This window comes from Geotrypetes seraphini, chromosome 1, assembly GCF_902459505.1.
Source record: "Geotrypetes seraphini chromosome 1, aGeoSer1.1, whole genome shotgun sequence".
Taxonomy (NCBI): domain Eukaryota; kingdom Metazoa; phylum Chordata; class Amphibia; order Gymnophiona; family Dermophiidae; genus Geotrypetes; species Geotrypetes seraphini.
In genome coordinates this window covers 449070409-449092068 of record NC_047084.1, presented here as the reverse complement: position 1 = coordinate 449092068, position 21660 = coordinate 449070409, and the positions used below count along the sequence as shown (strand labels likewise).

Below are 21660 nucleotides of genomic sequence, written 5' to 3'. Positions count from 1 at the left end.
AAGCAAGTAGTGGAACCTTGGTTTGCGAGTATAATTTGTTCTAGAAGCATGCTCGTAAACCTAGTGCCTCGATTTGCGAGTGGCGCCCCCACGATCGGGCACCCTCCCCCCCACGATCGGGTACCCCCCCCACCGCGATTGGGCACCCCCTGCCGCTTCTTACTGTCATCTGGGCCTGGGCACTGGCACCGGCATGTCCTGTGTGTAGGTGCCGGTGCCCGAAGATCGGCCTCCTCTTCTTGCTGGGCCTTGAGCATCTGCGCATGCTCAAGGCCTGCGAGTTCACGTTCTCTCCGAGAAGGGTATTACAGCCAGAACGAAAGAAGTTATCCTGCCGCTGTACCGGGTGATGGTGCGTCCGCATCTTGAGTACTGCGTCCAATATTGGTCACCGTACCTTAAGAAGGATATGGCGTTGCTTAACCTCCGTTCCAGGGAAGATGGTCGAATCAATGATCAGGGAAGGTATCAATGAGCATATAGAAAAAAATAATCTGATGAGATCGAGCCAGCATGGTTTCTGTAAAGGCCGATCATGCCAGACAAATCTACTGCATTTCTTTGAGGGGATAAGTAAGCAATTGGACCAAGGTGACCCAGTAGACATTATATATCTAGATTTCCAAAAAGCCTTTGACAAGGTGCCCCATGAACGATTACTGAAGAAACTGTGGAGTCACGGGGTGGAAGGGGACGTGTACAGATGGATCAAAAATTGGCTGGCGGACAGGAAACAGGGTAGGAGTAAAGGGGCACTACTCTGACTGGATAGGGGTCACAAGTGGTGTTCCGCAAGGGTCAGTGCTGGGACCATTGCTGTTCAATATATTTATTAATGATCTAGAAACGGGGACAAAGTGCGAAGTTATCAAGTTCGCGGATGACACAAAACTCTCCAGCAGGGCCAGAACTGTTGAGGAATGCAAAGAATTGCAAAGCGACCTGAACAAGCTGAGTGAGTGGGCAAAAAAATGGCAGATGAGCTTCAATGTGGAGAAATGTAAGGTCTTGCACATAGGGAAGGGGAACTCCATGTACAGCTATACGATGGGAGGGAGGGTACTCGGGAAAGGCAGCCAGGAAAAAGATCTGGGGGTATTGGTAGATAACACAATGAAGCCGGCTGCACAATGTGCAGCGGCCTCAAAAAAAGCGAACAGAATGTTGGGCATTATCAAAAAAGGTATCACTACCAGAACAAAAGAAGTTATCCTGCCACTGTATCGAGCAATGGTGCGCCCACATCTGGAATACTGCGTCCAATACTGGTCGCCATACCTCAAGAAGGACATGGCAATACTCGAAAGGGTCCAGAGGAGGGCAACGAGGATGATAAAGGGTATGGAGAACCTTTCATATGCCGAACGGTTAGACAGGCTGGGGCTCTTTACCCTGGAGAAGCGGAGACTGAGAGGGGACATGATAGAAACTTATAAAATCATGAAAGGCATAGAGAAGGTGGAGAGGGACAGATTCTTTAGACTAGCAGGGACAACTAAAACAAGAGGTCATTCAGAAAAACTGAGAGGAGACAGATTCATAACGAATGCAAGGAGGCTCTTCTTCACTCAGAGGGTGGTGGACACCTGGAACGCGCTTCCCGGAGAGGTAATAAGACAGAGTACAATTCTGGGGTTCAAAAAGGGACTGGATGACTTCCTGGAAGCGAAGGCGATAACAGGGTACAGATAGAGGTTTACCGTACAGGACATTGAGCGAATAGGGTATGGATATTTCAGGTTAGGTAGGGAACACTTTCAGGTCATGGACCTGGGGGGCCGCCGCGGGAGCGGACTGCCGGGCACGATGGACCCCTGGTCTGACCCGGCAGAGGCAACGCTTATGTTCTTATGAGAGAGTTCAGAGGAGAGCGACACGTCTGATAAAAGGTTTGGAAAACCTTTCATACGCTGAGAGATTGGACTCTTTTCCCTGGAGAAGAGGAGACTTAGAGGCAAGATCATGAAGAGAGAGTAGAGAGGGACAGATTCTTCAAACTTTCGAAAAATAAAAGAACAAGAGGGCATTCAGAGAAGTTGAAAGGGGACAGATTTAAAACGAATGCTAGGAAGTTCTTCTTTACCCAACGTGTGGTGGACACCTGGAATGCGCTTCCAGAGGGCGTAATAGAGCAGAGTACGGTACTGGGGTTCAAGAAAGGATTGGACAATTTCCTGCTGGAAAAGGGGATAGAGGGGTATAGATAGAGTATTACTACACACGTCTGGACCTGTTGGGCCGCCGCGTGAGCGGACTGCTGGGCACGATGGACCTCAGGTCTGACCCAGCGGAGGCATTGCTTATGTTCTTATGTTCTGTCTTTCAAAAGAGGTTTGAAGCAGTATTTATTTCCATCTTTTTAATTGATTGTATTTTCAATTTTTGTTGTCATTGTGCATTGCTAGGTAATCCATCTTAGTTGAGATTCTCAAGAAGAGAGTATATAAAGGTTTATGAAAAAACAAACCCAATACTCTAGGATTTGATGTTCTCATTCTTCAATATTTACAGATGTTTTTGTGTGGCAGGGGAGGAAGAGGTAAACCATAAGTCTCCTTTGCTGATTCCCCTGTCCCCTAGAAAATGATGTTTAAGCTTGTTACCTGTTTTGACTGTTCTTTCCAACTCTGGAGGCATTTGCAAACTGCAGTTGCAAGGATAACGTGTAACACATTTGTTGCTCTCCCCTGCATGTCAACTGTACTTCTCATCACCCACTGTAACATACCCTGTTTCCTACTAAAGAGCTAAAAGATTTAAAAAGTGAGATGACTGTCTCTAAATCTTCTATCCAGAAACTTGAACAGGAAATGACAGCATCTAAACAACTGCAAGAGACTTTAATAAAAGATAACATTACCGTATTTTCACATAGATAACGCGCACCCGTGTAAAACGCGCACACGGGTATAGCGCGCAAAAAACACAAATTTATGTACAGAAATTTTTATATACCGCGCACACCCGTATACCGCGCATGCTGCCTGACTCTCCCGTCGCCGCCTGACTCTCCTCTGGCCACCCCGACTCTCCTTTCGCCCGCCTGACTCTCCTCTCCCCCTTGAAGTCCTGTCCCCACCCTGAAAGCCTGATGTCCCCCCCCCGACGTCCGATTCACCCCCCCCAGGACCGCTCGCCCGCACCCCCACCCCGAAGGACCGATCGCACGCACTCCCACTCGCACCCCCACCCTGAAGGACCGCTAGCACCCCCACAGCCTCCCGACCCCCCATCATGTAGAAGCTCCTACCGGTGTCCTGCTGCTTCCTCTTAGCGGTCCCGACTCACCGACACGATCGGGGCAAGAGGGAGCTCAAGCCCTCTTGCCCCAGCCAACCGCGGCACCCCCGACACGATCGGGGCAAGAGAGAGCTCAAGCCCTCTTGCCCCAGCCAACCGCGGCACCCCTGACACGATCGGTGCAAGAGGGAGCTCAAGCCCTCTTGCCCCAGCCAACCGCGGCACCCCCGACACGATCGGGGCAAGAGGGAGCTCAAGCCCTCTTGCCCCAGCCAACCGCGGCACCCCTGACACGATCGGGGCAAGAGGGAGCTCAAGCCCTCTTGCCCCCCTGACACGATCGGGGCAAAAGGGAGCCCAAGCCCTCTTGCCCCGCCGACTCCCCAACTCCCCGACAATATCGGGCCAGGAGGGAGCCCAAACCCTCCTGGCCACGGCGACCCCCTACCCCCACCCCGCACTACATTACGGGCAGGAGGGATCCCAGGCCCTCCTGCCCTCGACGCAAACCCCCCTCCCCCCAACGACCGCCCCCCCCAGCCGACCCGCGACCCCCCTGGCCGACCCCCCCACCCCCTTCCCCGTACCTTTGTATAGTTGGCCGGACAGACGGGAGCCAAACCCGCCTGTCCGGCAGGCAGCCAACGACGGAATGAGGCCGAATTGGCCCATCCGTCCCAAAGCTCCGCCTACTGGTGGGGCCTAAGGCTCCTGGGCCAATCAGAATAGGCCCGGGAGCCTTAGGTCCCTCCTGGGGGCGGGGCCTTGGGCACATGGTCGGGTTGAGCCCATGTGCCTCAGGCCCCGCCCCCAGGTGGGACCTAAGGCTCCCGGGCCTATTCTGATTGGCCCAGGCGCCTTAGGCCCCACCAGTAGGTGGAGCTTTGGGACGGATGGGCCAATCCGCCCTCATTCCGTCGTTGGCTGCCTGCCGGACAGGCGGGTTTGGCTCCCGTCTGTCCGGCCAACTATACAAAGGTACGGGGAAGGGGGGTGGGGGTGTCGTGGGGGTCGACCAGGGGGGGCGCGGGTCGGCTGGGGGGGCGGTCGGAGGTTCTTGGGGGGGGCGGTCGTTGGAGGGAGGGGGGTTTGCGTCGAGGGCAGGAGGGCCTGGGATCCCTCCTGCCCGTAATGTAGTGCGGGGTGGGGGTAGGGGGGTCACCGTGGCCAGGAGGGTTTGGGCTCCCTCCTGGCCCGAACAACTAGCGGGGGGGGGGGGGGGTCGCCAGGGCCAGGAGGGCTTGGGCTCCCCCCTGGCCCGATATTGTCGGGGAGTTGGGGAGTCGGCGGGGAAAGAGGGCATGGGCTCCCTTTTGCCCCGATCGTGTCGGGGAGTCAGGGGGGCAAGAGGGCTTGAACTCCCTCTTGCCCCGATCGTGTCGGGGGTGCCACGGTTGGCTGGGGCAAGAGGACTTGAGCTCCCTCTTGCCCCGATCGTGTCGGGACCGCCAAGAGGAAGCAGCAGGACACCGGTAGGAGCTTCTACATGATGGGGGGGGGGTCGGGAGGCTGTGGGGGTGCGAGCGGTCCTTCAGGGTGGGGGTGTGGGTGCGGGTGGGAGTGCGTGCGAGCGGTCCTTCTGGGTGGGGGTGCGAGCGGTCCTGCGAGGGGGGTGTGAATCAGACGTGGGGGGGGAACTATGTAAAAAAAATTTTGTACAACGCGCTCACGCGTATAACGCGCAAGGGTGTGCGCGGTACGTAAAAACCACGTATAACGCGCGCGTTATATGCGAGAAAATACGGTAATTTGAGAAGAAAAATTGAGATGCTTGAGAACAACTCTCAAAGTAATAATTTAAGGTTGATTAATTTCCCTAGACATGCGATAGTAACCCCTAGGGAAATGCTTAAGAGACATTTATTAGAAATCTTTGAGGTTTCAGGAGAAACGTTACCTCCATTACTTGCCTGATAGAAATTCAACTCAACAACAAAAAGAGTCTCCAGCTCAAGAACCAATGAATGTTTCTGAACTATTAGAGATGTCAGATAAAGAAGCAGCAGTGCCTGCTACATTGATTATAACAGTAGCTCTTTCGATAGATAAATCATGGTTGTTAAAAAATTTCTTTAAAAATAGATAGAATTTTTAGGTCATAAAATACAGATGTTTCCTGACCTTTCATGAATGACACAGAAGTGTCGTTGTGAATTTCTTCTTTTGAAACTTGGGGTTATTACTTTGGGAGCTACATTTTATTTGAGACATCCTTGTAAGTGTATTGTGTGTTACCTTACTGTTAAATATGTTGGGGGTTTTTAACCAAATCAGTTGACAACTTTCTTGGCGTTATCTCGTCTGGATGTAGAAAAATCTTGAGCCCTATAGATTTAGGTTTAAATATGGAACCTTGCTCTCAGTTCTATAGCCAATAGCATTCTTTAATATATATTTCTTTTACTTGCTTATTCGATCTTGGACTCGTTTTGAGGACTTGAGCATAAATAGTTAGTTAATTTCTTTAATTAATGAATGTTAAAGATTCATATTTTATTGGAATTTAATTTGTATACCAGGGGGGTGAAGAGTGTAATACTTAAGTTTGAAAATTAATAAGTAAATTAAAAAATACCCTGTTTCTCTGAAAATAAGACCTATCCTGAAAATAAGCCCTAGCATGATTTTTAAAGATGCTCCTAATATAAGCTCTACCCCCAAAATAAGCCCTTGTTAAGATTGACCCCCCCCAAAGCCCCCCTTCCTGAATGTCCTGACACTCCACGATTCCATCCCTGACACTAGTGCTTTAGGATTTACTGAAAAAATTGGACTCGTCAATTCAGCAACCTCCACCCTGGTGAGACCTGACATACCTCGGCTCCAAGGCCTCCTAAAGCGGCGGTGGCGACAGCGCTCTGAACAGGCTGCTATGTGGCCTTCCCCGTTGGGGCCTTCCTTCTGCTGCATCACTAATGATATCGGTGATGAAGCAGAAGGAAAGCCCTGGTGGGGAAGGCTGTGAAGAAGCCCGTTCAGAGCGCTGCCGCTGCTGTTTTTGAAGGCCTCGGAGCGGAGGTATGTCAGTCTCACAGTGGGAAGGTTGGTGGGGTTCTGCACAGGGGGATGGGAGGGAGGGATAGAAAGATGCACATGGGGATGGGTGAGAGGAGGAAAAATGGTGCACATGGGGGGGAGAAAGGAAAGAGGAAGAATTGGGGTGGAGGAGAGGAAAGGAGAGATGATTGTTGTATATGAAAAAAAATAAGGCATCCCCCGAAAATAAGCCCTAATGCATTTTTTTTTTAACCCCAAATTAATATGACACTGTCTTATTTTGGGGGAAACAAGATATCTGTCTCATCCCATTATATATACCAGAGAGTTGTTAGCATTATATTTGTCATGCTTTTGCTACCCTATATGCCTTCTGGCAGCAACCTGGTGCCAGATATTTGAGGCACATCACTTGACCACAAAAACACTTTTATGTACCGTATTTTTCGCTCCATAAGACACACTTCCCCCCCCCCAAAAAAAAAAAAAAAAGTGAGTGGAAATAAGGGTGCGTCTTATGGAACGAATACCACAACCCCTCCCCCCCTTTGGTACCTTTTTCTACTCCCAGCGCTTCTCTTGTTGGACGGCTGCGGTAGCGACCTTTTTGGACTCCTGGCGCTTCCCCCGCTGGACGGCTACTGCACCGAGAGGCAAAGCAGCGAACAAGGCAGGCGTGAGCTTCTCACATGCCTGCCTGGTCCCGCACTGCTGCGTTAATGGTTGCCATTGGTTCTTGCAAACTGCTGACAGCCATTCACACAGCAGCCATTCACACAGCAGCATGGGACCAGGCAGGCACGTGAGGGGAGTAGAAAAAGGTACCGGGGGGAGCTGCCGGGATTTAAAAAAAGTAAAATAGTACTCGGGGGGGGGGGGGGAGGAGGAGTATAGAGGGGAGTACAAAAAGGTACAGAGGGTCCTGCTGGGATTTAAAAAAGATATGGGGGCTGCCCCTGCCTGGTTGCCACTAGGCCGGCCTTCCTTGTGCCCTGTCCCTGCCTGCCCTGTCTCTACCTGCATGCCAGCCACTAGGCCTTCCTTCCTTGTGCCTTGTCTGCCCTGTCCCTACCTGCCTGGCAGTCCTGTGCCCTGTCCCTGCCTGCTCTGTCCTTACCAGCATGCCAGCCACTAGGCCAGCCTGCCTTGTGTCCTGTCCCTACCTGCCTGCCAGCTACTAGCCCTGCCTGCCCTGTGCCCTGCTTGCCAACTACTAGCCCTGCCTGCCAGCCACTAGGCCTGCCTGCCCTGTGTCCTGTCCCTACCCGCCTGCACTTTGCCCTGTCTCTTCCTGCCCTGTGCCCTGCCCTGGCTTACCACTAGACCACCAGAGGGGGGACAGGGTACAGAGCCTGGCAGGTAGGGGGGACAGGGTACAGAGCCTGGCAGGGAGGAGGGACGGGGTTCACAGCTTGGTATTGAGTGTGGGGTTGGGTACAGAGCCTAGCAGGGAGGATTTGGTTCAGAATGGGTTTTTTTCTTGTTTTCCTCCTCTAAATTTAGGGTGCGTCTTATGGACCAAAAATTACAATATATGTGCATCTCTGGAGAGAAGACACTGGCTTCACGGGGCATATGATACCATGGTTGTTCAGTTGGCAGGAAGTCCAGGCCTAAACTTCACTGCTAGTAATTTTCTATAATTTTTCCCAAACAGCGGAAACCTGTACAGAGCCTGCAATCAACCCCTCTTATTATACCACTTCTGATGCAGTCATTTCCTCGGAAACTGTATTCATCGTGGAAATCTCACTGACCTGCAGTAATGGAGCACAGGTGTGACCTAAAAGCCCTGTTAACCATCCCATTTCTCATCAGGTGCCTGGCAATGCATGGTCTCTGGATTTATGGTAGATTCTTACTCATGATCCTGCCATAGTGTACCCCATGCTATAGTAACATCCTGCCCCGAACCATTGACAAGTCCAGTGTACCCATGGGCTTAGTTCACTGAAGTGGGTAGTACAACCATTTCCAAAGCATTAACCTTACCATTCTGGGATTTTGGAAAAGTACAGCACAAGAAATCTAAAACATAATATAATGTATATACAAAACTGAAAAATATCCGTGCTTTTCTACCAGTAGGATTAGCAAGTATATCTCTTGGTTAAATGATATAATTTTGAGCTTCATGCATTCACGTGTTGCTTTTCTCCCTCTTCATGAGCTAAATTGGAAGAGGTCTTTACCTTTCCGAGCTGTTTTAAGTAGGAATGTTTCTTCTCCTTGATAACCGGTCAGAGTGGTTTGTTGCAAGTTAAAGATGCTGCAGCATGACCTGTTTTGTGGTTTCAAACTGAATTGTGTTTACAAATAGAACACAATACATTGTAAGACAAATTAATATTTTGAAATGTTTATTAAATAGAAATATGGATGCAGCTGAATTCACATTGGCCCTTAAATTCTGAAAAATGAGAGCTGTGCATGCCCACAGGAAGCGTACAGTGGCTACAATGGAAAGATCAGGTTACTACAGTATATTCTGCAGTATGTCTATCTACAGTCCTCTTTCCTTTTGCTTCTACAGAATGTGGCACTATATGCAGATGTTAATGGCAAGCAGTTTCCTGTTACACGAGGACAGGATGTCGGCCGATATCAGGTAAAAACAAACCCAAAAACACCCTTGTTAACCTCTGTCTTTAACAGCATGGTTTTTGGATTCATGGTAGGTTTTCACCCATGATCTGCCATAGTGTACCCCATGCTACAGCAACATCCTGCCCAGAACCATTGACAGGTTGGATGCATCCATGGGCCTGGCTCATTGATGTGGGCAGAACAGGTTCTGCTTCTGTACATTTTTAATTGGTGACTTTTTTATAAGTAGAAGGGAGGTGATGTTTCCTTCTCTGAGGCATTGTTTCTCTCATGGATGATGTCATTGGATTGAGCCCCAGTTTGGCTGCTACTCTGTGTTCTATTGCTTTAAGAAGCTTTTGGCAGCATCCCACCCCACATGCACAAGTGCTTTCCCGCCCACTATGAGTGTATAAGACCAGCGGTCTTTTTCTGTGGAGCATAGAGGTTGTGATTCTCTGAGCTGTCTTAGAGCCAATGAAAAGCCCATTCCTGGCTTTGACTAGGGAGCCTACTGGTTTCTGGGTGTTTTTATCATTGATTTTGAGTGCCTTCCTCATGAGCAGGTACTATTTTTTTCCCCTAACTTATCTCTTTATTTCCATTTCCCTGTCTGGGTTGTTTTTCATAGTGTTTTGCAGCAGTTTAGGTTTCCTTTATTTTCACAGATTTGAGGCACATTTAGGCCTGTGCACCGGCCAGGAGTTTTTTGTGAGGCAATTTTTTTTTCTCTTCACCATTCTGCCATTTCATTTTTTTGCCCTGGTTATTTTTCCTCCAATGGCCCCAGAAGATCTCCAGTGGCTTCAAAAATATGCCTAGTACTAGAGGGCAATTTCTAGTATGGACCCCTCCACAATTAGTGTTTAGGGTGTCTAGTGCCTGATAATTATGCCTCTGACTGTTCTTTCAGTTTGTCCTTTTACTGCATTTTCACAGAAGGTAAGGTAGGCACAACAGGAGAAACTCATTAGTCTCCATGGCCAGTAGAGCCTCATCAGTGGCTGGGAGTGCACTGGTATTGTGATCTCCATTTGCCTCAACCATTAAGCACCGGCGGTAGACCTCGAGACTGCTCTACATTGGGCCTGATGCCGAGAACACGTATGGATTCAACATTATTTTTGTTGGCATCAAGAGACCATGATGCCATGCATTGAGTGAAGGCCAAGAAGCATCGGCATCAATCCTTCTTAAGGCACAGTGCCATGGGCTCTAGGATATTGGCAGCATTAGGAGGTGTGCTCCCCCTCTGTGAATGCAGTACTTGCATGCTAGTCTCCAGTGGCCCAGATCCCATTTCTGATTCAATACTGGTGCATTTTAAGGCTGCCTCCACACCAGCATCATCCCAGTCTTTTCTGATGCCTATCTCAAGGAGAGGATCTGAGCCATGCTCCAGGAGGAGCTGGGGTGCCTCCTTGTAGAATACAGTACAAAGGCATTGATGGTGCTCTGTCTGTTGGATGGTTGCTGATGCCAACCCTTGGTGTTGGCACCAACCAATGCAATGACCCTATCTACATCAGGGAACAAAATTGCCCTGGAGTGTTGGGGACATTTTGCACACTGGCGTCTTATCAAGGCCTGGATCTGCTTCCAGTAGAGGCAAAGTGCAGACTCCGATGATTTATGATGACTGTTTTGCTGAGTCTGACATGGACTAATCCTGGACTTCTGAAAAGGCACTTGAGACCTGAGGAGAGGGTCTTGAGCATACCCTCGGATCCCGCCCCTTCACAGCAGAGAAAAAAGTCCCTTCTGGAGGAGCTTTCTTTGGCTTTCTCAGGGAAATGGTGGGGCCGCCATTATATTTCAGTTGAATGTAGAGGATGAGCCCAGAGCTGAATTTTTAACTGTCATGGCCTGTGATCCTCCTCCGCAGGAGACTGTGACTGCCTGTTCACAGTGTCCTGTGAGATGCACAGATGAGAAACTGGGAGTACCTAAGAAGGCATACTCCACATACAGGGTCCAAAAGGTTTTCAAATTTAAGAAGGCTCAATTGACCCACTGCATAGTAATCAGATCCACTCCCAACAGGGCTGAGAGTTCCTGGACTCATGTCTTGGTTCTCCCTGGTAGAGAAGCTCGGGACTCTAGACTCCTTTGGGAGGAAGACATATTGGGCCTTGATGTTTATTTCCCAAATCCAGACCTTCCAGCTTTACACAAGTCTCTACTTGTAAGTCCTTGGCAACCAGTGTGTGTGTCTCTGAGGACACTTTTCTACCAGAGCAGGCCATAGAGTTTCACCAGATATCCAGTAAGCAGGAATGCAGAAAATACCTGGCTAGGGACACTTAATTCTGCTCCTGTATCTTTCTGGTGCTCTCATGGCTGCATGTTTCTGACCTTGAACTTGCAGTTCAGGAGAGATTGTCTCCATGGCAAAGGACATTCACCAGTTTTGGGGGACAAGTTGGAAAAGCTCTTGGACCTAATCAAGAAATGTGCTGATACCATCAAGTCCTTGCCTTGTCTTTTCCTGTATCCTTCACATCATGGAGGTTGGGTTTTTTGGGGGTTTGTTGTTTGTTTTTTTTTGAGGATGCAGAAGTTCCTAATACTCTTGAAGGCATAGGTTTATTATTTTTTTCTCACCCTCAGCAAAAGGCTGAGACCCAGTACAGCAGTGGGCCCAGAAACCAGTATGCTTCCTACTCAAAGCCAGAATTGGGCTTTTAACTGGCTCCAAAAGAGCACAGCTGTGATAAGTCTCAGATGACCTGTTGGAAGGGAGTCTACATTTTTTTCCTGGAGAAGTGGTCTCTTGTAACCTTAGACCCAGTGGCTTCTGAAAATAGTCTGGGCTGGTTATACACTCGAATGGCAACACAACCTCCAAGCTACCCTCTGACATTCCTCAGCTCAGGGAAGTACGTGGTGCAGTGGTTAGAGCTACAGCCTTGGCACCCTGAGGTTGTGGGTTTGAGTCCCTCACTGCTTGTGACCCTGGGCAAGTTACTTAATCCCCATTGCCCCAGGTACATTAGATAGAGTGGGAGCCCACCGGGACAGTTAGGGAAAAATGCTTGAGTACCTGAATAATTTGTAATCCACATAGAATTGTAGGATATGCGGAATATAAAATAAAAATAAGGAGATCTCTCCTTATAAGGCCCATGCATTGGAATGGGTTTCATCAGAAGAACAAGGGAAGAGATTCTATTCTAACTGCTTCCTTGTGCCCAAGAAAATGGGGAAGGGGGTGGATTTCATCCCATCTTAGACCTGAGGGCCCTGAACAGATTTTTGGTCAAAGAAAAGTTCAGATTGATTTCCATGGGAAATCTTTTTCGCATGATTCAGAAAAACGATTGGCTAGGTTTAAAGGATGCTTATACCTCCTGACTTTTTGGGGAAGGGGAGAGGGTAGGGAATGTTTGGGGAGGCGCGGGGGGCTCTTTGGTGGCAAAAGGTAGTGGGCATCCCTCCTGCCATTTTTTTTTCTCATGCAAGGGGTAGAATTGTAGGAGGGAATGCGTATTCCTCCTGCTGATTTTTGTTAGTGCGGGGGGATTCCTGCTGCAGTGTTGCAAAGACCTCCTACCTTCCCGTCAACCCTGGTTGAGGTCCAACAATGTCCTATGTGCATTGAACAACCTCCTACAGAATCTTCACAGAACCTAAATTGGGGTCCCTGTATGTCTATCTGCTCATTTCTAGCACAGGTTGCAAACTTTCCAGAGGACTGATCTGACCCTGAGAATACTCGCACATCAAACCTTTATCCTTCTTCCCAAGTAAACCCACCTCTACAACCAGAACAGAGGAATATTCCTATCTGAAATTCCTACAAAAGGTGTCCACACTCCTCACCAAGATGCTTCACCCACAGGAAGAAAAAAGATTTTCAAGCAATTCGTCAATCCTGCCTGACTTCGTCAAAAGAGATTGTTGCACTCCCAGTGCATCAAACACTACAGGTCCTTCAGCTTGCTAACTGGCAAAGCCTTAATCAGTATCCACTGCTTCTAGGTACAAAAGGTGCCTGGCCATGATCTACAGCAGTTACCACAACATTCAAAGGTATCTGATAAACCTCTTGCCTTTCAGCATGCAGCATTTTACGCCTATTAGGCATCGCCTTCCCTTGTTCCACATGTGGCCCCTGCAATGGCATCTCAAGTTGCATTGGAAACAACTGAAGTGAAAGGCTGCTAACTTTTCTTCATTGGGAGTGTCCGACGTGATGGAGAGAAAAAACCCAAATATAAAAATAAAAAACAAAAATATACATTGTATATTCCAAAACAGATAACTTTTTATTCTTCTAGTAATTAGTATTATAACAGCATTTGTCAAATCAGAAATAAATCAGTTTGGATATATACAATGGAGAGAAAATACCTAATACCAACAGTGCCAGCATCTTTCTGTAAGCATGGCGTAATCTCTCTAAAAAGACGGCCAGAGCATAGGGGTTTTTATACAAAAAGTATCTCTTTCTAGTAAGACCTTCCCCTGGCTATTAATGTACCACCCTACTGGATAAACCAAATGCATATCTAACTCCCTCTCCTAGTCCATGCCTCCATTCTTCCCTGGGGGGCCCTGGACAGGCATAGCATCTAGAACTTTCTTCTTCTTGAAGTTTCCATTCTTCACCTGGGTACAGCATCACGTTATCAGTTCTTAGGTTCCTGGATGGAGTGTTTTTTGCTGACTTGCATTTTCCTGTCAGCACTGTTCATTGTCTTTTCCAGCACTGGTTAGTGTCCTTGAGAAACTCTTCACAGCAAGAAATCTACACACTCGCATGCCACACATTAGCATCTCACATCTGAACTGAAACCAGTTTGCACAAACCCGTGACTAACAACTTCAGCAAAATATAGGAATAGGTCTCACAACCTGTAAAAGTCTCCCATAGGCTCCTATCATCTATCTCACAACGAACTCGGTCATTTCACAATTCCAGAAACAATCAAGACTTCGCTCCTATGGTGGATCCATTCCACTTCCCTCCAAGAGGGTTATCCATTGCAGCCTCCACGGCCTCTCCTTACTATTACAACAGATGCTTCAAACAAAGGGTGGGGAGCACATTTCAACTACCTCAAAACCCAAGACTTATGGACAGCAAAGGAACTAAGTCTCCACATCAGTTACTTAGAACTTCAACCAGTCTAATATGCTCTTCAAGCATTCAGACCATGGATTTGCAACAAACGTCTCCTTATATAAACCAAATGGCAATGTTCTACTTGAACAAACAGAGAGATTCAGATCTCTTCACTCTGCAGAGAGGCCTATCATCTTTGAACCCTAGCTATCGCACTTCATGTAGAACTGTAAGCAGTGTACATACTGGGCAAAAAAAATGTAATAGCGGACTCTCCTCTCACAAGTGGAATCTGAACCCCTGTCATCCTGCAAGAAATATTCAAGAAATGGGAAACCCCACTGGTAGACCTCTTTGCTTCACAAGACAATGCCCAGTGCACAATGTTCTGCTCCCTACGTCCAGATCCGCAGGCCTTAGCACAGGATGCTTTCTCCTTTTCATAGGGACAAAATCTTCTCTATACTTTCCACCAGTTCCACTAATCTCCAGTGTTCTTTGGAAAGCCAACAGAGACAACGCCCACCTCATTCTAATTGCTCCTCATTGGTCCAGACAGATCTGGTATCCATCCCTTCTGGACCTCCTGGATGCTCCTCCAATCCCTCTGGGAGACCATCCTTCCTTTCTCATACAAAACGTTCAATTGTTTCATCCCAATCTACACAGCCTGAGTCTGACTGCATGGAAATTGAAAGTTTGATCCTCACTATATTCTCACAATCTGTGAAAATGGTCCTCACAGCCAGACATCCCTCTACTAGAAAATCTTATCAGTTTAAATAGAAGTGATTCTCAATATGGGCTGCTACTCAGAAGGAAGATTCTTCAATTGCCCCATAGATTATATCTTAATCTATCTCCTTTACTTACCATATTTGGGCCTCAAGATAAACTCTGGAAGATTAGATTTGTCAGCAATATCGGCTATTAATTTAGTAGACGGAAAACCAGTTTCACACCACTCTCTGGTCTCTCGCTTCATGAGAGGTTTCGCTAATCTTAGGTGTTCTTAATGGGACCCTCCTCCATCATAGGATCTCAATATACGAGGGCCCCCTTTGAACCTCTAGGAACTACCACACTACCGTTCCTTATGTGGAAAACAGCCTTCCTGACCACTAACGTCAGCAAGGAGAGTTAGTGAACTCCAAGCATTGGTAATGTATTATCCTTGCCTCCAGTTCTTTCCAAACCAAGTGCAGTTGCAAGCCCACCCAATATTCCTTCCAAAAGTTGTTACGGATTTCCATCTCAACCAAACTATAAATCTATCATGATTTTTCCCCCTCCCACATTCCTCTCCAGTGGCAGAAAGTCTCCATACCAGTGTTTCTCAACATGTGGTACGCTTACCCTTGGGTATAAGCAGGCCGCTTGTTGGGGGTATGTGGCCTGGCTGCCGCTGCTGGAGATCTGCCTACCCACTGCCCCCCCCTGACCCTGTTACTTTGTAGGAGCTGGACTGGCTCCCTCCTCCCTCAGCAGCACTCCGTGCAGGGAAGCAAGCAGCGACTCACAGGTTGCGTAGCTAACCCTGAACCTTTCCTCTGACGTCAGAATTGACGTTGGAGGGAAGCCTTGTGGTAGCCCATAAGCCATTCCAGTTTGTGTCCTAACCTACTCTGCAAGGCCTGCTAATTGTCCTGTGAGTAGATTAAGGGGGTCAGGGAATGCAGTACATGCTTTAAATATACAGTCTCTCTTATATAGTGCTGAGAGTATTTTATTTATTTAAAAACTAGCTGATCACCCGGCGTTGCCTGGGTATTTATTTAGCCCAGTCTTCTATTAGATAGAAAAAGGAAAGTCGCTATTCATCTCGGCAACCCTGAAAGCTATGGATTAGACACTAATATCTTTTTTGATTATTTTTATATGTCACCCCCTTCCCACCCCCACAGTATTTTTTTCCCAGATAGTAAGTCATATATATACAAAGTTTGTTTGAAATTTCTCCATTCGTTTCAGGTGGGAGTGTCACTATTCATCTGAGAGACCCTGCAAACTATGGATTAGACACTAATCTTTTTTCGATAATTTTTACATGCCATCCCCTTCCCACCCCCACTATTTTTTCCCAGATAGTAAGCGATATGAAAATCAAGTTTGGTTGAAATCTCTCCATGCATTTCAGAGTTATGCTGGAACATACATACATCCGATTTTATTTATATATGCCGCATATTGCATACACATTATCTTGAGCTCCATACAATCAATAAAAAACAAACAACAGGTGTAAGTAACACAGGAAGGCAAAATTGTCAGACACATTTTTAACAAGTTCTTGAACTTCATCCTCCCCACACTATGACAAAATTCCAGGAAAGCATGAACAGACATTAGCAGGTCAAATTTCAACAAGATTAAAACAGGAAGACATTGGTAGTCAAATTCATTTTCAGATGATTCTTGAGAACTGTATCATAAAATTCCAGAAAAGCAGTAACAACCATGAGGGATTACCAGAGAAAGGTATTAACAAATAGTTGCGTTTTCAACATTTTTCTTGAAATTAATCCTCCCAGCACAAAATTGCAGAATACCAGGCAGGGCATTCCAAAGTTTAGCACCAATCCTAACATGCATAATTGACATCTTACCCTCTAGTCTAGATTCAATTTCATACTATTTTCTGATCTTAGATATTTTCTGCTGCTGCACTAGAGGTGACCAGAGATGACAGATTGTGAACCTTATATATCTTACACATATGTTAAGTAAGTGCAGATCTTATTTCAGAATTTCATGAAAAATCTCTGGGTTTTCTGAAGACTGGTAGCATACATTTGTAAAGAAATCTGTCTTTTAGCCAGTTCTTGGATATGGATGAATTGCATGTTTCAGAGAGAGAAGGAATTTCAGGGTTGGGGGACAAGTAGAAGAAAGAGGGAATGAACTGGAGGTTGAGAAACAAAATTCTAAAGCTACTTTTTCTCTTTTTACTAGGTTTCCTGGAGTATGGAGCACAAGCATGCTCGATCAGGGACATATGAGGTCAAATTCTTTGATGAGGAGTCTTACAGCCTGCTAAGAAAGGTAAGTCAGAGGCTGACCAAAATTCAGGTTTGGGTTCCGACCTAAAATGCATAAGCCTTTTCAATTGGAACTGAAAGCATAGCCTGCCCCCACTATTGCTGTCATTGCCACTAGACTGTCCCCTTCTACCCCCTCCCTGGGCCTACCTTTTAAGGCCCTGGTGGTCTAGTGGCGTCATTCCGTGTTGCTCCTGTCCCTGATGATTCCATATTCAAAGTGGCAGGCTTTGACTTCGCAGCAGCCTCACGGTAGCCATTTTACAGTTGAAAATGGCAAGAGCAGGAGACTTAAAAAAGAGAAAGAAAACAAAGACAGGTAGAGAGAGACCACATAACCTATCCAGTCTGCACCCCCTTGCCATCTGTTCTGTCTGCCATCTATGCCAATCTGCCCACTCACTTCCTTAGAGATCCTATTTACTTGTCCCAAGCTTCATCTCCACCAGGAAGCTGTTCTATGAATGCACTGCCCTTTCCATGAAGAAGTATTTCCTCAGGTTATTTCTGAGTCTATTCTCTTTCACTTCATCCTATGCCTTCTTGTTCCAGAGCTTCCTTTCAACTGAGAGACTCCCCTTATGAGCATTTGTCATATGGGTATTTAAACAACATCATCATATCTCCCCTCTCCCGTCTTTCTTCCAAAGTGTACATATTGGGGTCTTTGTACTCATTTGCTTTGACTTGTTCCTACTTATGTATTCCTAATTTGAAAATGGCAGCTGTGACCTTCCACCATTTTGAATACTGAGCAGGTACAACACTTGCCCAAAGAAGCCACTAGACCACCAGGGCCTTTAAAAGGTAGGCCGGGGGGAGGCAGGTGGAACTGGTGGTCAGGCTGGGTTTTGTCTTGGGAGTGGGAGGCTAGTTCTGGGGGAGGGGTCGTGTGATAGTGGAGGGCTGGGGCCAGGGCCAAGTTTTTGGTTTCAAATCAGGTTCTGGCTAAAACAGAACTGTGTATTCTGGCTATGGCTTTGGTTGTGCTTGGCCACTAAAGACAGTACAATATTACACAAGGGAGGTTGAGCTGAACCTGATAGTACAAGCACATGTTGAAAGCCCTTCTTGATGCAGCATGGATTCTGAATTTATGATGGACTCTCCTCCAGTGAGCCTGTTGTAGTGCATCCCATGCTAAAGTAATACTGCTCAGAACCATTGGCAGGTTCATTGTACCCATGGACCTGTTTCACTGAAATGGACAGAACAAACGTAGATTGGCTGTTAGGAACAAAAATTCTGCACCAAAACAGGAAATCCTACCTTACCACAGTAGAGACACAAAGAAAACAGAGAATATAAGAATAGTCTTACTGAGTCAGATCAATGGTCCATCAAGCCCAGTAGCCCGTTTTCACGGTGGCTAATCCAGGAATCTAGTATCTGGCCAAAACCCTAAGAGTAGCAACATTCCATGCTACTGATCCAGGGTTTTGAACATCAAGAAGAAACGAGTTTTGGACAGCAAGTTTAAACCGCTTTCTATACTTAGTGAGCTTTCACCTCCAGTTATAACTGCATTAAGTTGTTGGTTCCCTGACACAGGACCGAAACGTGGCACGTCGGAACCAGCTACTTCTTTAAGTTAAGTTCAAATATTTTTCACATCTCAGAGCTTTGATAAAAGGCTAAGCATATCCATAGTAGCTAGCAACATAACAGTTTATGAGAACCTATACCTGGAGTGAATTTACATCAAACACTGCAATGATTGGGTGGTGAGGTGGAACATAATGCCTTCATGTCTCTGAGCAGAGTTTCACTAGATATGTAAATTCACAAATATTGAATCAAAACCCATGATTATTCTTTATGAAGTGACTTTCTTAAAGTCTAAGCAATTTTCTTTAGTCACTCAACAGTAACAACATAGCAGTTGAGTTTGTTACCCCTTCAGTATTTTTTGACTGATCCAGGACAAGCAGTGGCTTCCCCATGTCTTAATAACAGACTATGGACTTTTCCTCCAGGAATTTGTCCAAACCTTTCTTAAAACTAGCTATGCTATCTGCTCTTATCCCACAACCTCTTACAAAGCATTCTAGAGCTTAACTATTCTCTGAGTGAAAAAAAATTTCCTCCTATTGGTTTTAAAAGTATTTCCCAGTAACTTTGAGTGTCCCCTAGTCTTTGTGGTGCTCAATATCTTTATTGTAGTTAAGACTCAACAGGTACGTGTTTCGGCCGTAAGGCCTGCCTCGAGTCTACAAACATAAACATTTTTTTAAAATGAAAACATAAATCACATTTATAAATATAATTATTAAAAAAATATATATACTGTGGCCCTGATTCTACAAAGTGCGTCCCAATTGTAGGCAGCTGTAGGCGTTCTACAGCTGTCTAATCAGCCAATCGGGATGCATGTTTTTTAAAAAAATGCTCCCCAGGCAGGCCGCCTATATTGAAGGCGCCTCCGGGAGCCTAGGGAGGCCCGCAAGACGCCTAAGCTCGCCTAAGGGCCTTAGGCGGCCCTACGCGTCTCCCTAGTAGAGGAAGAGACGCTTACAATGTAGGCCAACAAAATACTGGTCTACATTGTAAGTAGACGCGGCCGCTATACTTATCACGGCAAGGGATCTCTCTGCCGCAATAAGTATAGCGGCTGCCTGTCTGATTGCCGGCAGGAGGGTGCCCAAACCTTCCTGCTGAAAGATGCCCCCCGACACTAACGAAAGATGCCCCCCCCCCTGACACTACCGATCACCAGCAGGAGGGTGCCCAATCCCTCCTTCCAGAAGACGCCCTCCCTCCGCACCTCCACCCCGCGCTAACAGCCCCCAAACCTCTCCCCCACCAAACTAACCTTTACTTGTTGGCCAGACAGGTCTTGCCCGTCCAGCTGGCAGGCCCGCCTCGTTGAAATGAGGCGGGCCCGGCCCATCCCGCGAAGCTTAAGGCCTGATTGGCCCAGGCTCTAGAAGCCTGGACCAATCAGGCCTTAGGCATAGCGAGTCCGCCCATCCCCACTTAATCTAAGGCCTGATTGGCCCAGGCTCTATGCGCCTTGGCAATCCATGGATAGCAGTTCATACATGCTTCCGGGTCAGCTGCTAACATCATGTCTGAACTATTGCCTGTGAATTTGAAGACATTTGCCTCTTAAGGGCAGAGAGCATGTGCGGCTCCACTGTAATCCAAGGGAGGAGGCAGTACTTGGATGATCCTGGGAAAGTACACTCCCTTGGGAACCCCCGTAGGAGCTACTTCCATCCCCACAACTTGGAGGGGATCTCTGCTAATCCCATTTCTGTGCAAGCTCTCTATTTTACAGCTATAGAGCATCATACTTACTTTCAGGAATAGACCATATTTAATATCTTCATAAAACATAGTGCTGCATCTTGAGTGACTTTTTCTCTCTTATCCAGGCCCAGAGGAATAATGAGGATGTGTCCGCGATAAAGCCTCTTTTCACAGTCAGTGTGGACCACAGGGTGAGTCCACTGAGGACAGGTCTCATCTGATATAGGGTTTAGTACAGATAGCATTTTCACAGCTCATTCCAACTAGAGCCACTTCTGGGGATTAGACCAGTTATAGCATATGAGTGGAACTACAAGTCAGATGAGAGTATATGTAGGGAGGGAGTACTTTTTTGTTTTGTACTGTTGATGGATGCTCAATAGTTCTTATAATTTTAATGATTGTGGGATTTGCACTGCTTTGCTGTTTCTACGGGATTGGCTTTTAATTTCCAGAAAGAGGCAGGGTTCTGATTCAAGACTTAGCAGAGAGCCTCTGAAGGTAGATCTATCTAAATGGCATCTTTCACACTAGGTACTGTGTGATCACACTACCCTCTAGAATCATTGATAGATTGCTAATGTTGTTAATACAAGCTTCTCTTCTCTTCTCTTCTGTTGAGGTCTGCCATCAGTTTCATCACAAATTAAGGGGCCACTTGTGTGAATATCAGAAAGTAGGAGTGGTATGTGGGACGGACAGGTCTCTTTGCAGTGGTTGGTTGATAGCATTCTTTCTTGAATTGCTTCCAGTAGATATAGCCAGCATTAGTCATGGGGGGACACACATCCATACTCAAGGAAACAATTGCAGAGGCTAGGGAATTAGCAGAATGGAGGAGAAAGACAGAGAACAAATTCAACAGCAGATTGTCCTTTAAGGGTTCTAATGAATAAGTATAGGATCTATCAAAAAACAAGTAGCTGGGGCTGCCAGAGGTATCTCAAGAAAACAAAGTAATCTGTTTATATTTGTGTGTTAACTTCATTCTGATCTGTGCAGGGAGCTTGGAATGGACCCTGGGTGTCCACAGAGGTGTTGGCAGCACTCATTGGGATCCTTGTCTACTACACTGCCTTCAGCGCCAAAAGCAGCATTCAAGCATGAATAGCCATGGGAGCAGGGCCTTGGTAATTTCATGAACATGGTGTAAAAAAAAAAATAGACTGTTTTCCAAGGTTTTGAGTTTGTGTCCCCACAATAAAGGTTTTTCTATAATTGCTTCTCTGTCTGTAATTCTTGCTCAGGATTAAAGCACAAACCCTCATCTTAGTAAGACTGTTGCCTTGGAAACTCAAGCATCCTCAATTTTTATTTTTCCAATGAAGTCACTTTCTATTGTCATTTTTGGATTTTGATGCAGACACTGCGACAAAATACAATCAAATACAAGGGTGGAGATAAATTGATTTTTTTTTTTTTAGGAAAAATCAAGATAGTTTTTTCTATTTAAGACACGTAATCTAAAAGTTATTCATC

At 46.7% G+C, this 21660-nt stretch overlaps 1 protein-coding gene and 1 non-coding gene across 2 annotated transcripts in view; both read left to right on the top strand.

Annotated features, from left to right (window-relative positions):
- The window catches only part of SSR4 (signal sequence receptor subunit 4), a 34390-nt gene extending 12987 nt beyond the window's left edge, over positions 1-21403 (top strand). The window contains exons 2-6 of the mRNA XM_033920815.1: positions 7895-8013; positions 8771-8845; positions 16844-16933; positions 20307-20372; positions 21184-21403. Coding sequence (XP_033776706.1) covers positions 7895-8013; positions 8771-8845; positions 16844-16933; positions 20307-20372; positions 21184-21288 — 455 coding nt within the window. The 3' untranslated portion in view covers positions 21289-21403. The remainder of the gene's footprint in view (positions 1-7894; positions 8014-8770; positions 8846-16843; positions 16934-20306; positions 20373-21183) is intronic.
- Positions 8068-8207, top strand: LOC117352837. The gene has a single exon (XR_004537889.1). It is a non-coding gene; the product is annotated as a small nucleolar RNA SNORA42/SNORA80 family (small nucleolar RNA).
- Positions 21404-21660: the final 257 nt, after the last annotated feature.